Source organism: Anolis sagrei, chromosome 4 (genome assembly GCF_037176765.1).
Source record: "Anolis sagrei isolate rAnoSag1 chromosome 4, rAnoSag1.mat, whole genome shotgun sequence".
NCBI lineage: Eukaryota > Metazoa > Chordata > Lepidosauria > Squamata > Dactyloidae > Anolis > Anolis sagrei.
The window spans coordinates 145,038,807-145,051,742 of NC_090024.1; the positions used below are offsets into that span (position 1 = coordinate 145,038,807).

Here is a 12,936-nt window from a genome sequence, read left to right on the forward strand (position 1 = left end):
GAATTGCCAATACAAGTTTATGTTGATTCTCAAACCTGCATCACTTTGGGTAAAAGTCAAAATATAAAAACGAAGTCTAGATACATTAATGTTAGATATTCAAATGTGCAACAATTTGTTAAGGACAAAAGAATTGTTCTCAATTATGTTCCTTCAGTTGAAAATGTTGCAGATATTTTGACGAAACCTCTTACTTGTGAAAAACATAACCAGTTTTGTGAAAAATTGAATTTATGAATGTATAAATATGAACTAATATAATTTTGTGGAGGAGTGTTAGAAGTATTGTAAAATGTGCAAAATTATATTGTTCATTGTATGTATTTGGTTATATTTGTGTAAGTAAGTTTGTGCCTTTAATTGCTGAAATGCTTGTGGTTTGGGTTTGGTCAATTGGGTGCAGGTGGATCTCATTGCTGCTGTTATAATGGTTTGCATCTGCCTGCAGTCTTTAGGTCTTGGTATTGGTCTTGGATTTGGTTGGAGGTTTTTGTTTAGGGTCTGATGTCTGATTTCTGAGTTTCCACTATGAAGCTATAATAAAGTAAGCTTCTGCTGAAGTATTGTTATTTTTTATTTGATATTACAACTCTGCTGACAGTTATAGAACTACTCATAAACTGGATGGATGGGTTTAGTCCCATGTCTATTGGCCTCTTTGGAATGAGGTCAAAGATGGGAAGCCAGATGATGCTGGTTCTATGACCTTTAACCAAAATATGCTCAGTACCCTTGAGGATTCACATGGTTTTCTGCTGTTCCTGGAACCCGGGGAAAAGAAGAACAAATCAGATGGAATATAAGTGGGCTCTAAGAAGGAGCTGTCCTTTGCAGAACTCACTTGTTTGGAGATGCCTGCAGATGATGAAAGCTTATCTCATAGCAGGGTAAAGGATTTTGGATTACCGTACTCTTCCAGTAAGAAGGAAATGAGGGACAGTATTAGAATACTGAATCTAAATGTTTACTTCTGAGTTGAGGGCAAATGATGACTTTGGTTTGGCATTTGTCTCATGAAATGTGGGGTTAAGAACAGTGTAGCACATGTTTTGTACTGGATACCTCTTTTTTTGAAAGGTACTGGAAAATATTATCTGCTTAGTTCAGTGCCTTGACTTATTTGACATTTGCTTTAGTATAGTGTGAGGGAAGTGACGAAGAGTACCATGCAGACTGTTTACCATGTTACTACTTCAGACCATTTGTGCTTATAAGAGAGGGTCCTATACCTATAGCATATTATATGTCAATTATTTTCAGATTATGCAAATGAAGTGGCAAATACGCAGATCAGTCTCATGATCTAACAACTACATTTTTGTATCCTGGATCACAATGAGAGTAAACCATTATAGGCCCCCTGATGGTGCAGCAGGTTAAACCGCTGATCTGCCAAACTTGATGACTGAAAGGTTGGCGGTCCATCCGGGGAGCGGGGTGAGTTCCCGCTGTTAGGCCCAGCTTCTGCCAACCTAGCAGTTTGAAAACATGCAAATGTGAGTAGATCAATAGGCACTGCTTCTGTGGGAAGGTAACGGCGCTCCATGCAGTCATGCTGGCCACATGACCTTGGAGGTGTCTACAGACAACACCAGCTCTTCAGCTTAGAAACTGAGATGAGCACCACCACCTAGTCAGATACGGCTAGACTTAATGTCAGAGGATACGGCTAGACTTAATCTCAGAGGAAACCTTTACCTTTTAAGCCATTATTCAGATTAATCCCTTTTTCCATTATGGCCATACGCTGGATACTAAGTTTATAGAAACCTTCTCTGGTAATAATGCCATAACAGATCACATAGTTGATACTATACCCATGAGCCCAATATAACTTTTTTTTCTATTTTGGTCATATTATTTAAAAAGCAAACCCTAAACTACTGGTTAATGATTCAAATTTTTAACAGTACCATGATGGTAAACAGTAAATGCCATGGAAAAGTACTCCTCCATTGGTTCAATTTCTACATGCAATTTTGTCTTTCTCTCATTAAAAAGCACAGGAGAATCCAATCTGCATGAGCACATTCAGATGCTACTAAAAGCTTGTTGTGAATAAGACATCACATTGGTATACTGGCCAATCACTTATACTGCACCCAAGGTCAACCAAACAAACAATAGCTCTTTTGTCTATGGTGTGGTTAACATGGTGTTTGAATTGAGCAAGATTCAGTACTCTGCCTCTCTTCTAACACAGTACAATAATTCAAGTTTTTTCTAGGTATAATTCTCTGGTTTGCTAAAGAAGAACAAGTCCCCAAGTCAAGTTCGGGCAACAACCATGCTTTCGGCCACAAGTCTTGGATTTGTTTATCCTGTCTTATTTAGAGGGGCAAAACAGACCAGTATATACCTTGGATCTTTAGTCAAGACAAAAAGCAAAATTGAATATAATTTTAAAAGGCTGACAATAAAACTGCCTATATCCTTCTGCCCTTATCCCGGTCTTTGGCATTACACTTGGAATCCTTTATAAAGTTTGATCACTGCAACTGAAGAAAAGTGCAGAGCTGAGAAAATTATTCCGTTAATAACACTTTTTCTGTTTCTTACAAAATTCAGCTATATATTTTTCTGATGAAAGGTTGAAGTTGTTTGGATCACTGAAAAAAAACTGCTGACAGGGAAGAGGATGTCACCTTTAGGAAAAAAATGTTTCACCCACAGATAAGACTGTAGATCTTTAGTCTTAATGAACAGCACTGGAAATGCAGATGAGTCCATCCAACATTTATAATCAAATAACAGGCAGTTCTATGTACATTTCCCTGTAGTAACTCCATTTATTTGGGGACTGAGATGGGAATGTGCAAATTGGGAGACTCCTTTAAAAAGAAACAGAGAAGAGAATGATATTAACTACATCCATCACTTTTCAAGTGATAGCAGGAACGTATTCCAGTTCTCTCAAGGATCTTGGATGGCATCCTGCATTACACATGTGGATTTGAAATCTTGAGTTAATTGCTCCATAGTCACTTATGCTATTGCCACACTCATAACTGCTTCCCCAAAAATACCTTATACAGCTAACTCTTGCACTTAATGACGGAGGTTGGCTTTCCTGCCAACCTTTCCTGTTATATCCAAATCCTCAATGGTAAACTGTTCTTATTATCATAGCTGTTATATTATATTTGCACTATCCTCTAATGTTGTGACACCGGTCCGTCCACTCATGACGAGACAGTGAACCTTGCTATTGATTGTTGGTTTGATTTTTGTTTTATACATTGTAGAATGTTGTGTTTTATTTCCTTATATTGTTTTTTTGTAAATATTTTGTTGATATGCATTTAATGTGTTACGTTTTAACGGTTCTGTTGGGCTTGGCCCCGAGTCTCTTTGGGGAAATGGAGGTGGGGTATAAAAATAAAGTTATTATTAACGGAGACACAAGAGGTTGACATATCCAGCCCCTTTCTGCCAGCAAATGAGGCCGTAACAAGGAATTGTTATGGGGGCCCTGCTTCTGATTGTTACAGCCTTACTCCTTGGCAGGAAGGAATTGGAAACACCATCCTGTTGACCCCTGGTCAACAGCAGAATGAGGCAGAATGACCTTGTGAGGCTGCTGGCTAATATGGTAAGAAGTTTTCTTAAGGAGAGGTTAATGCCTTGAAGGAGCTGGGGGTGGTGACGGCCAACAGAGAGCTCTGGTGTGGGCTGGTCCATGAGGTCACAAAGAGTCAGAAACGACTGAACGAATTAACAACAAAAAATGCCAGAAGATGTTATTTAATTACATATTCATAACTAAGATGCAATGTAGGGTATGTGCCCTTATCATTACATCCAAGTAACTTGTGCAAATAAAAATCAATGTAGTGTTCCACTTCATTTCATGTTAGCAGCCTCACACAATTCCCACCACCTCTTCCAATAGTCATCAGACTTAAAAAAAGAAATCAGACCTTGGCATTTAAACAATTGGGGTTGGATCCCAGGAAACATGTCTCCCATCATGCATTCTGTTTACCATGGCAATGTCTTCTTCTGCTAGAGAAAAATCAAAGACCTAAGGGGAATGCATAGGCAGTTAGTAAATTACAGAGAAAAGACAACGCTGACAACTGCCTTTCTGCTTCAATGTCAGAAGCATCCCAACGTGTTATTTTTGTTGATGATTTTGTATCTTGAACAAATTGCAGGGCCTGGCCACAATGAACTGAATTCTTTTGTGAAATGGATTGTCTTACAAGACCACTCCTTGCCTGGGGTCTATTTTTGTCAGAGTAGTGGGCATATTTGCCCACTAACATACAATGCTGACATAGACAACATGATGTTCTCCAAAACTTAGGACAGCAGCTCTAATCATCTCCACCTACCGGTTTTTCTGGAAGGGACTTACAGGATTTAACAAATGTCTGGAGCACAACTGTCTGCTTAATTGCTGTTCTAATTCATACAATTGATAAAGCTTAACTGGTATGGATGAAAGCTTCCTATGACCATAGTGGTTGAAGCTTTCTCCACACCTGTAATTCCAAATCTCATCAATTTAGTCAACACTGGTGCATACCTTCTACCGTCCTTTTCCCAGTCTGGTGTAAATCAGTATTACTGACCCAAGGAAAAAAATTGTGCCAGAATACTGTAAAAGGGAAGAAAACAGAGGGAGAAAAACTCAAGACTGTTTCATCAAAGGAAGGATAGTGATGAACTAATATAGAGAGAATGTTGACAGAATTAGAGATAGTGGGCCAAAGGGGGATTCCCTGGTTGGCAGGTGAAACACTTTCTCTTTTCTTCTAACCAGACAAAACAAGGCATCCCTCTTTGTAAATTATATTTTCTGAGAAGTGTATGTTCACCTCCTGGAACATACCAGCTGGCACGTAGGGCAGCTCCAATTGTTCCTAGGGGAGGAGAGACTCATATGCAGCCAAGAAGGAGGCTTCTTCCCTAGAGTTTACTACATTTAAGCAATGGCGCAGAAGCAAGGAGACCATAAAAAAGGAGTACATGGCACATGGTGAAAGGCCACTTCCTCCCCTTCCTCCCCCTTTCCTTCGGCTGGGAATTCCTGCAGGCTGCGTGCATGAACACAGGGAGAGCTAGCAACATCAGACATATCGCTTCTGAGCCCTGCACCTGGTGTATTCTTGACAAATCTCTCAATTCTTTTGATGCAATAAATCCCTTCTCCCCCAAGACTACCTTTTTGTAACTTTTGCATAATTCAAAGAGGGAATTGCATTAAAAATCTGTTGGCTTTATGACTGAATTGATTCACTTGGTTTTTCACCAGTACTGAGTGGTGCAAAATGCCTGGAAAGGGACCATACCCATTTTCAAATAAATAAACAGCAATGACACGTCTACTGATTGACTCCTCCTCCAACAAAATTATAATCAGAGCAGTACTTCAAAAAGTTCCTTTTCTGGAACTACAGCTCTCCAAATCCACTAACTAGCAGGCCATTGTATTCTAAATTGAAGAGTATGTTAATTGTTGTATTTTTAACGATGGGGTTAACTGTTTGATGCATCAGAACATGTCTGATTTTAGAAGCTAAGTTAGTATCTGGACAGGCAACCATCAATGAATATCAAGTGAATATCAAGTCTATATTTCAGAAACCACCTCTGAGTATTCCTAAGAAAACCCTATGAAACTTATGAGGTAGCCATAAGTTGATAGGTTACTTGAGGATTCTACATTAAGATATTCTGAGCTTGCTGAGAGATGAAATGTTTCCACAATATTCGTCCTCACAATGCCTAGCATAAATACACTTCTATTTACTGCTTTGTACACTGAACTGATGCTTCAGTAAAACATACCAACAGCTCTTTCCTGGAGCATTACAGGAAACTGGGCTTTGCAACAGTGTCAAGTTGGGATTCACTTCACATTTAGTGACACTAAATCTCATTTGTTGATTTGATGTCCATTGGCCTCGTTTGAAAAAGTACTTCTGGAACACTTCACAGAACGTACTACCAAGCAAGTGTGAATAGAACTGCAACCTCAATTGTTGAGATGTTCTTCCTGAGTGTATGACCAACATCTTCCACCCTGAAGACCATGCTAAACAAATGTTCTGCTTCTCTTTCTATACTCCTTTAGTAAACTTCTTAAGTCTCTAACATTTAATAGATCTATGGCTTTGTGTCCAATATCAGCTGGCAATTCACTTTAAAATAGGATTTCTTAATATGCTTTTTTTCAATACTGCCTTTAGCTTTGCTTGTCTTATCACCAATTGACATTTGCTTTGTCAAGTTTTCTGTTCTTGCCTATTTACCTTAAGTAGACAAGACTTCCGCTTTTGGAAGCCCTTTTCTTTTTGTTATAGCTTCCAATATTTCACTCATATATTTTTTTACTTTTCCACTTGAATTTGTTTGGACCTGATGTACATTAGAAAAGGAAGGAAGGAAAGAAGAAAAGAAGGGGGGGGGGGGAAGGAGGGAAGGAAAAACTTTTTGTACTTTCCAAGGCCTAGTGGAAAAAGAAATGCACCAAGGTTTGTACCCCTCTTAACTGCCTGCCCAAATAAGAATTCTCCATCCAACAAACTCCTCCAACCCTTGGTTTTTAATCTGTTTTCTTTTTATAACATTTTTAAATCTGCTTTTATATTTGACCTACTTGGGAACTGCAATTCCCCTTGGGCACCTGGGCCCCATTCTATGTTGTGCTGGTCATAGACCGTAATAAATCATTGATTGATTGAACTCCTCCAACCTCCAAATTTCTAGCACTGTATAGAGTTATACAATTAAAATCATTCACATGTAAAAGTATTTTATTTGCTGCGCTTTCTAAATGTTAAACTAAAAATGTAACTTATTGCAGTGACAACAATTTGCAGATTAAAGGGAAATTTGGGGGAAAAAACTTCAGGTTAGAAAGTTAAAAATATCTTTGTTTGCTTTTGCAAGGCTTAGCTGAACCTATTCCCATTTCCCTGTTATTTCTGTTTTTAGTATCAAATTTTCTGTTAAATAAGTAACAGCCTGGAACACATCTACTTCATTAACTGATGCATACCTGTGTTTCAAAATAAAAACAGTTAAAATCCATATAGTCAGAAAAATATGAAAAAATAACATGTTAGTCAATGAGGAAGATGCATAAACTAGGTACATTGAACAAATAAACCCGCACACTAAGAAAATGTGCATAAATATGTCTGAAATCCATTTTGGAGGAAAGCTGGTAAGAAACAAGGAAGGTAGTATTCCAAGAAATGTAATAAAATTACAATAAAGAGATGTTGGTGTGCATTGTACAGATTTTATCTAAGATATTGATGTTCAGTCTTGATATAAAATCCAACAATCCTAAAGAAATGTGACCCTTCTGCCTCTCCCATTTTATTTGCTTTCAACAACTTCTTTTGAAAGAGATCCCCTCTTTAGATATTAAATGCAACTTTTATTACATCCAAAATATTGTCTAAACTCGAATTTGCACAATCAATGTGTGGCACACAGAGGACTGGGCGACTTGGAAGGCACTGAACAGACTGCGCTCTGGCATCACGAGATGCAGAGCCAACCTTCAGAAATGGGGCTACAAAGTGGAATCCTCGACATGCGAGTGTGGAGAAGAGCAAACCACTGACCACCTGCTGCAATGCAACCTGAGCCCTGCCACATGCACCATGGAGGACCTTCTTGCAGCAACACCAGAAGCACTCCAAGTGGCCAGATACTGGTCAAAAGACATTTAATCAACTACCAAACTCACAATTTTCGTATTTTGTCTGTTTGGTTTTTTTTGGGGTTTTTTTGCTTTGTTCTGTTAGAAATGTAATATAATTGACTGGTTGCACTGACACGATAAATAAATAATGTGTGTCTCAAAGTTTCCCATTCTTTTTAAAACAATTTTTATTAAAAGTGTTTCAAAAGCATATATAAGAAGTAAAATTGGGAATAATAAACAAAAAATTAAAATATATAAAGCAAGAAGAGAAAAAACGGGGAGGGCCATATGCAAGGTCCAGGCTCTGAAGGATTTGGGGTTTTTGTGGAAATAAAAAGGGAAAGAATGATAGGGGACTAGAAGGAAGCGGGGGAGGAAAAGAAAAGAAAAAAAGGGAAAACATTGTGTTGACTTCCAGTCCTTGTTGGAAGTCAACAAGGATTGGAAGTCAACACAACTTTTGGATATAGTACTCCTTTGTTTCTTCTTTCTTCCACTCCTCAGACTGTTTATAATCCTCAGGGTATGTTGGTTCATTATTCCTTCTGTTTTACATTATTATCTTCAATTTTTCTTGTTTCATATATGCTGTCACTAAAGTTTCCCATTCATTTGACATTTCATCTTTTGATTGCCTCTTTTATTTTTTCTGCCAAGTCAATATCAATCTTAAGAGTTCCGATACTGGGAATACCATCAAAGTCAGAACATTTCTCTTTTATATAGGTTTTATTGCTTGACCAAAAAGCTTCTTCATTGATCCCCACTATTTCACCAGACACCTGATGTACCACTGCATTTCTGTTCTTTTTCAGCATGAAGCACTCTAAAGCTTCTGCCTTTGAGGGTACTGACCTGAGCCTGTAAACTCGCATAATCTCTGTTCTTCCAAGATGTTATTTTTGTGCAATTGACCCAAATAACGGTTTGTAAATAAAGAGCCTTAATTTACTCCTGTACATTTGCTGTCCAACTTTATCCTGTTCCCTGCTTTGAAAACCTCAGACATCTTTGATTTAAAATAAAATCTATTCACCTTATCTGAGAGTAGATTTGTATTTCCCGGAAGCTTCCAGGAAATTCTGACTACAAACTAAGCACACGGGGAGACTGCAAGCTGTTTTATAGGAAGACAGCTCTTTCAAGTGGCATGACAAACCCTAGTGAAGCCAAATCTGGATGGGGATGGTGCATGTATATTGTGGGCAATTGGGTGTTCAGCTTTCATCTAAGAAAGAGCTCACCCCAAGTTGGATGTTCCTTAGCCCTTGGTGGGTTGTCCCCAAAGAGCAACTTAGAAGGTAGACTGTGGCTATTGTTATTTATTTATCATGTCAGAAGCAAACCGAGGGTACAGTTGTAATGTATTTAAAAACATAAACAAAGTTTTAAAACTTGGCATTATACTAAATGTCCTTTAACCAGTAGCTGGCCACTTGCAGTGCCTCTGGTGTTGCTATAAGGTCCTCCATTGTGCATGTGGCAGGGCTCACTTGCGACTTCCAGTGGCCATTGTTATCACTCTCATTGTCTTCTTCAGCTACTATTATTACTTCAATTTCAAAATTTGCCATATTGGCAGTCACAATGGCTTACAAAGTCGGAACAGAAATATCCAAGAAGCCATGTTCTGACTAATCTGCATTCCAGTTCTATCATTCACTCTCTCACTCTTTTCAACAGTCGCATGTTTGTCCAAAATTGTTCTCAAGTGCCTGACAAATTTAAAATCTTGTCTGCCACAATATCTGAATCTCTGCTTGTCCAGCTGATCTTCTGTCTGGGAGAGATACATATTCTAAAAATGTCGCGTTAAAAGTCCTGGATCTATGTCATCCACTTTTAGCCTCCAATGTCTCCCCATTTTATTTTGATGTGTATAGTAATCACATTTTATCCTCCACTTTTTCTTTCAGGAAATAACTGATAGTATCAACATGAACTTACATTGACTATGGCCCATATTACCATATGTACACTGTTTTCCTCTACACTATCAACTGATCCTCGCACCCCTTGAAATAACAGTCAAGCTGCTAAGGAATTGCTTCCCTGGGATTTTGGTTCCCTATATTTTTTGTAATGCTTTGTTACTAGGACTCAGTGAATTAATTATGATTTCTAGATAATTTCCAAGACTTGAGCCTATAAAAAGTTCTGGTTTGTACATATTTTATGATGAAGGAACTGAATCTATGTTCAGAAGCAGGTAAAATGGTGTAGAACAAGGAAAAGTCAAGACCCAAATTCTAGATATGCTATGTACACTTGGTATGAGTGAGTCATTCTTACCTGGCAGTTTTCCTGGATCCTCTCTGGTTTTGTGGACTTTGGTATAGTTACAATGCCATTCTAGAAAGAAAATATATAAAATTGATAAATTATGACAATGAAAGGAAGACATGAATGGAGGGAGATCAAGTAGAATAAATTAAGATGATCTCAACACAATCCAGGAGTTGAAATTAGTGTAACTTATCATGAATCATGGCCAAAATGTTCTTGGAGAGTTACAAGTGTGATCTATATGAGTCTATTCCTCAACATTTGGAAAGATGCTGGCTGAAATTCCCACCCACCCTTTGCACAAGTGATCTCTGCCATCAGGGGAAATTGTGATGGCAAACCTGCTTCTGCCTTACTCTAGGAGGAAATAAGAATAGCAGTCAGCTGCTTCCTGAGCCACAGGGGAACAGAACAACATCAATCGCAAGGGCTGCTTCCTTAGAAGGGGTTGGGCCAGAATGCTGAATAGGTTTGTAATAAATATATGCATTCTTAACTGACTGCAATAGTTCTACCCTTATCTTTAAAATTATAAAACTGAAACTTCAAACTTGTCCTCACAAATAGCAGCTGATTTGGTAAACTTGTGAATCAGCCAGTGAGAAGATCACAGAATTAAATACTATTCTATATAAATAATCCCTGAGAATGGAAAACCCAGTGCTGGGAAAAAGAATTCTAACCCAATTTTCTCCCTATATTACTTTTCTATGTGTATAAACATGCCTGGGGTGGGAGACTATTCCATTATGCGATCCTCCATCTGCAAGCTAAAGTGGGACAGCCGATACAGTTTTGAAGAATTAGGCAAAAAGAACTCATACAAGAAGTCATTTTTGTACAATGCATACTATAATGGCATCACAGGGCATTCTATATAAAATTCTAATGATTTGCAAGTATAAGTGTCCAGGTGAAGGAAGACCAATATCATGCAGTCATTGCACATTAGCTTATATGAAAATCATTTCCAAATCACTCCATATCATAATGCTGCTGTGCCTGTGTCATTCAGCAGCCAATGATTCTATAATCAAGGATGAGTAACATGTGGTTGATGATCAACACAAAGGTGCATCTCAGTTTTGGTGACTCCTATTGTCTACATATTGTTGGGTTGGCCACTGTACCATGGAATTTGGGCTACTTGGGAGCAGTTTAGTAGGTTCAAAGGGTGAAGCGTCTCCAAAACTAGCCCATCCCCATTCTATATAAATAGAAAGGGAGAATCCCCACCTCTTGGATCTACTCTCACTTTTCTTTTCCTTGTTTCTTTTTGGAAGGAACAACTATCTCCAGGTTAAAGGAGTTCCAGAAACAGTGTACCTTGGACATATCTACTTAACAATATTCAAAATATCCGGCCAATTATTTCTACACATTTATGCTATTGAACTAGGTTGATCAATATTGAATGTTGTATTATTATTATTATTATTATTATTATTAATAGTAGTAGTAGTAGTAGCATTATAGTTATTTACATCCTGCTTTATCTCTCCCACAGGAGACTCAAAGCGGCTTAACATAAAAGCATTAGCATACAATTTAAAATATTAAAATATGTAAACATTAAAACATGATTAAATATAAACAGTATTTTTAAAATCCCAGATAAAAACCATGAAAACTTATGTTTGGTGCACAGTACCAAAAGCAACAAGGAATAGGTGGGGGTTATTTACAACTCTTGGTTCTATGTTAGTGGACAAGAAAATGTTTTGTATTACAGACAAAGGATTATAATAATTGTTTAATAAATGTGGGAGCCACAATGCTGGCAATTTTAGAACTCACCTGTATACTCCAGCGGATACAAATTTGTGCAGGAGTTCTGGCATATTTCTTTGCAAGTTGAATTATGTTGGGATGACTAAGAGCTTCACCTTTAGCTAGTGGGCAGTAGCCTTCAAAAACAATATTCCTTCTTCGGCAGTAATTCACTAATTCCTGAGGCCTTTGAAAAGGATGATATTCAACCTTTTATAAGGGAAAAGAAATTTTAAAGGTAAAAATCTCAACTGCATATAAACAATACAAGTGTTGCTACTGGATTGGCAGAGGGTGATTAGAATTTTTTTTAAAGGAAGGAGGCTACTAACTTATTTTCCCCTTTCAAACAGCTATCTTTTGGGTAAAGGGCTTCAAATCACACACAGCCATAGGTTCAAAGGGCTTACTAAACAACTGGAAGAGAAGCCTCTTGAGGCTCCGTTGAATAATGGGGCCTGGAATATTCCTATATTTCCCCCCAAAAAACCACTAAACCAAAGGACATAGAAAACAGTACAGTTTCATGAAATTCCAGGAATTCCTATAGAAGCCAAGGTTTTGACATGTATTCAGGAGTATAAGAACTCTCTGGCCGAGAATTCTAAATGCATTTTCTTAAACTGAAATGACAGTTAAAGTGGAATCATAATGCTTTATCTGTGTAGTGTGAAAGGGCCCCAGCTATTACCCTAATCATCATCATCATCATCATCATCATCATCATCATCATTTTTAACCCGCCCTCTTTCCCCGAAGGGACTGAGGGCAGCTTCCAAAGGTGAAAAATGGCAAACATTCACTGCCATTTGCAATAACAGAATAAAACATTAAATCAGACAATTAAAATAAACAAATTAAACACTTGGCTAAAATATATAAATCACTTAGGTACCATAAATAACACAATGTACAGTTAAAATATGTATAAAAATATAGTTCTTTGATAAGTGAGGGTAATTGTCAAACATTGTCAGACGAGGTAAAATCGATGGTAAACTATTCATCTTCCTCTCCATAGGCTAACATTTAGTTGTTTCTTGAAGGAGAGGAGTAAAGGGACTGTTCTAATTTCTTCAGGGAGGGAGTTCCAGAGGCGAGGGATGACCAAGGAGAAGGCCTCTCTCTCGTTCCAACTAGCCGAGCTTGGGATGGGAGTGGGACTAAGAGGAGGGCCCCCTCAGCTGATTGCAGTGTCCGAGCCGGTTTGT

General features: G+C 38.0%; 1 protein-coding gene across 2 annotated transcripts in view; it reads right to left on the minus strand.

Moving 5' to 3' along the window:
* Positions 1 to 12,936, minus strand: part of LOC132774184 (uncharacterized oxidoreductase ZK1290.5-like) — an 89,718-nt gene that overhangs the window by 22,646 nt on the left and 54,136 nt on the right. The window contains exons 5-7 of one of the 2 annotated variants that reach the window (XM_060774018.2): positions 11,753 to 11,935; positions 9,962 to 10,021; positions 3,921 to 4,024 (exon numbers count right to left, since the gene is read on the minus strand). In XM_060774018.2, coding sequence (XP_060630001.2) covers positions 3,929 to 4,024; positions 9,962 to 10,021; positions 11,753 to 11,935 — 339 coding nt within the window. In that variant the 3' untranslated portion in view covers positions 3,921 to 3,928. The remainder of the gene's footprint in view (positions 1 to 3,920; positions 4,025 to 9,961; positions 10,022 to 11,752; positions 11,936 to 12,936) is intronic. The other variant, XM_060774017.2, reaches the window with a different exon arrangement.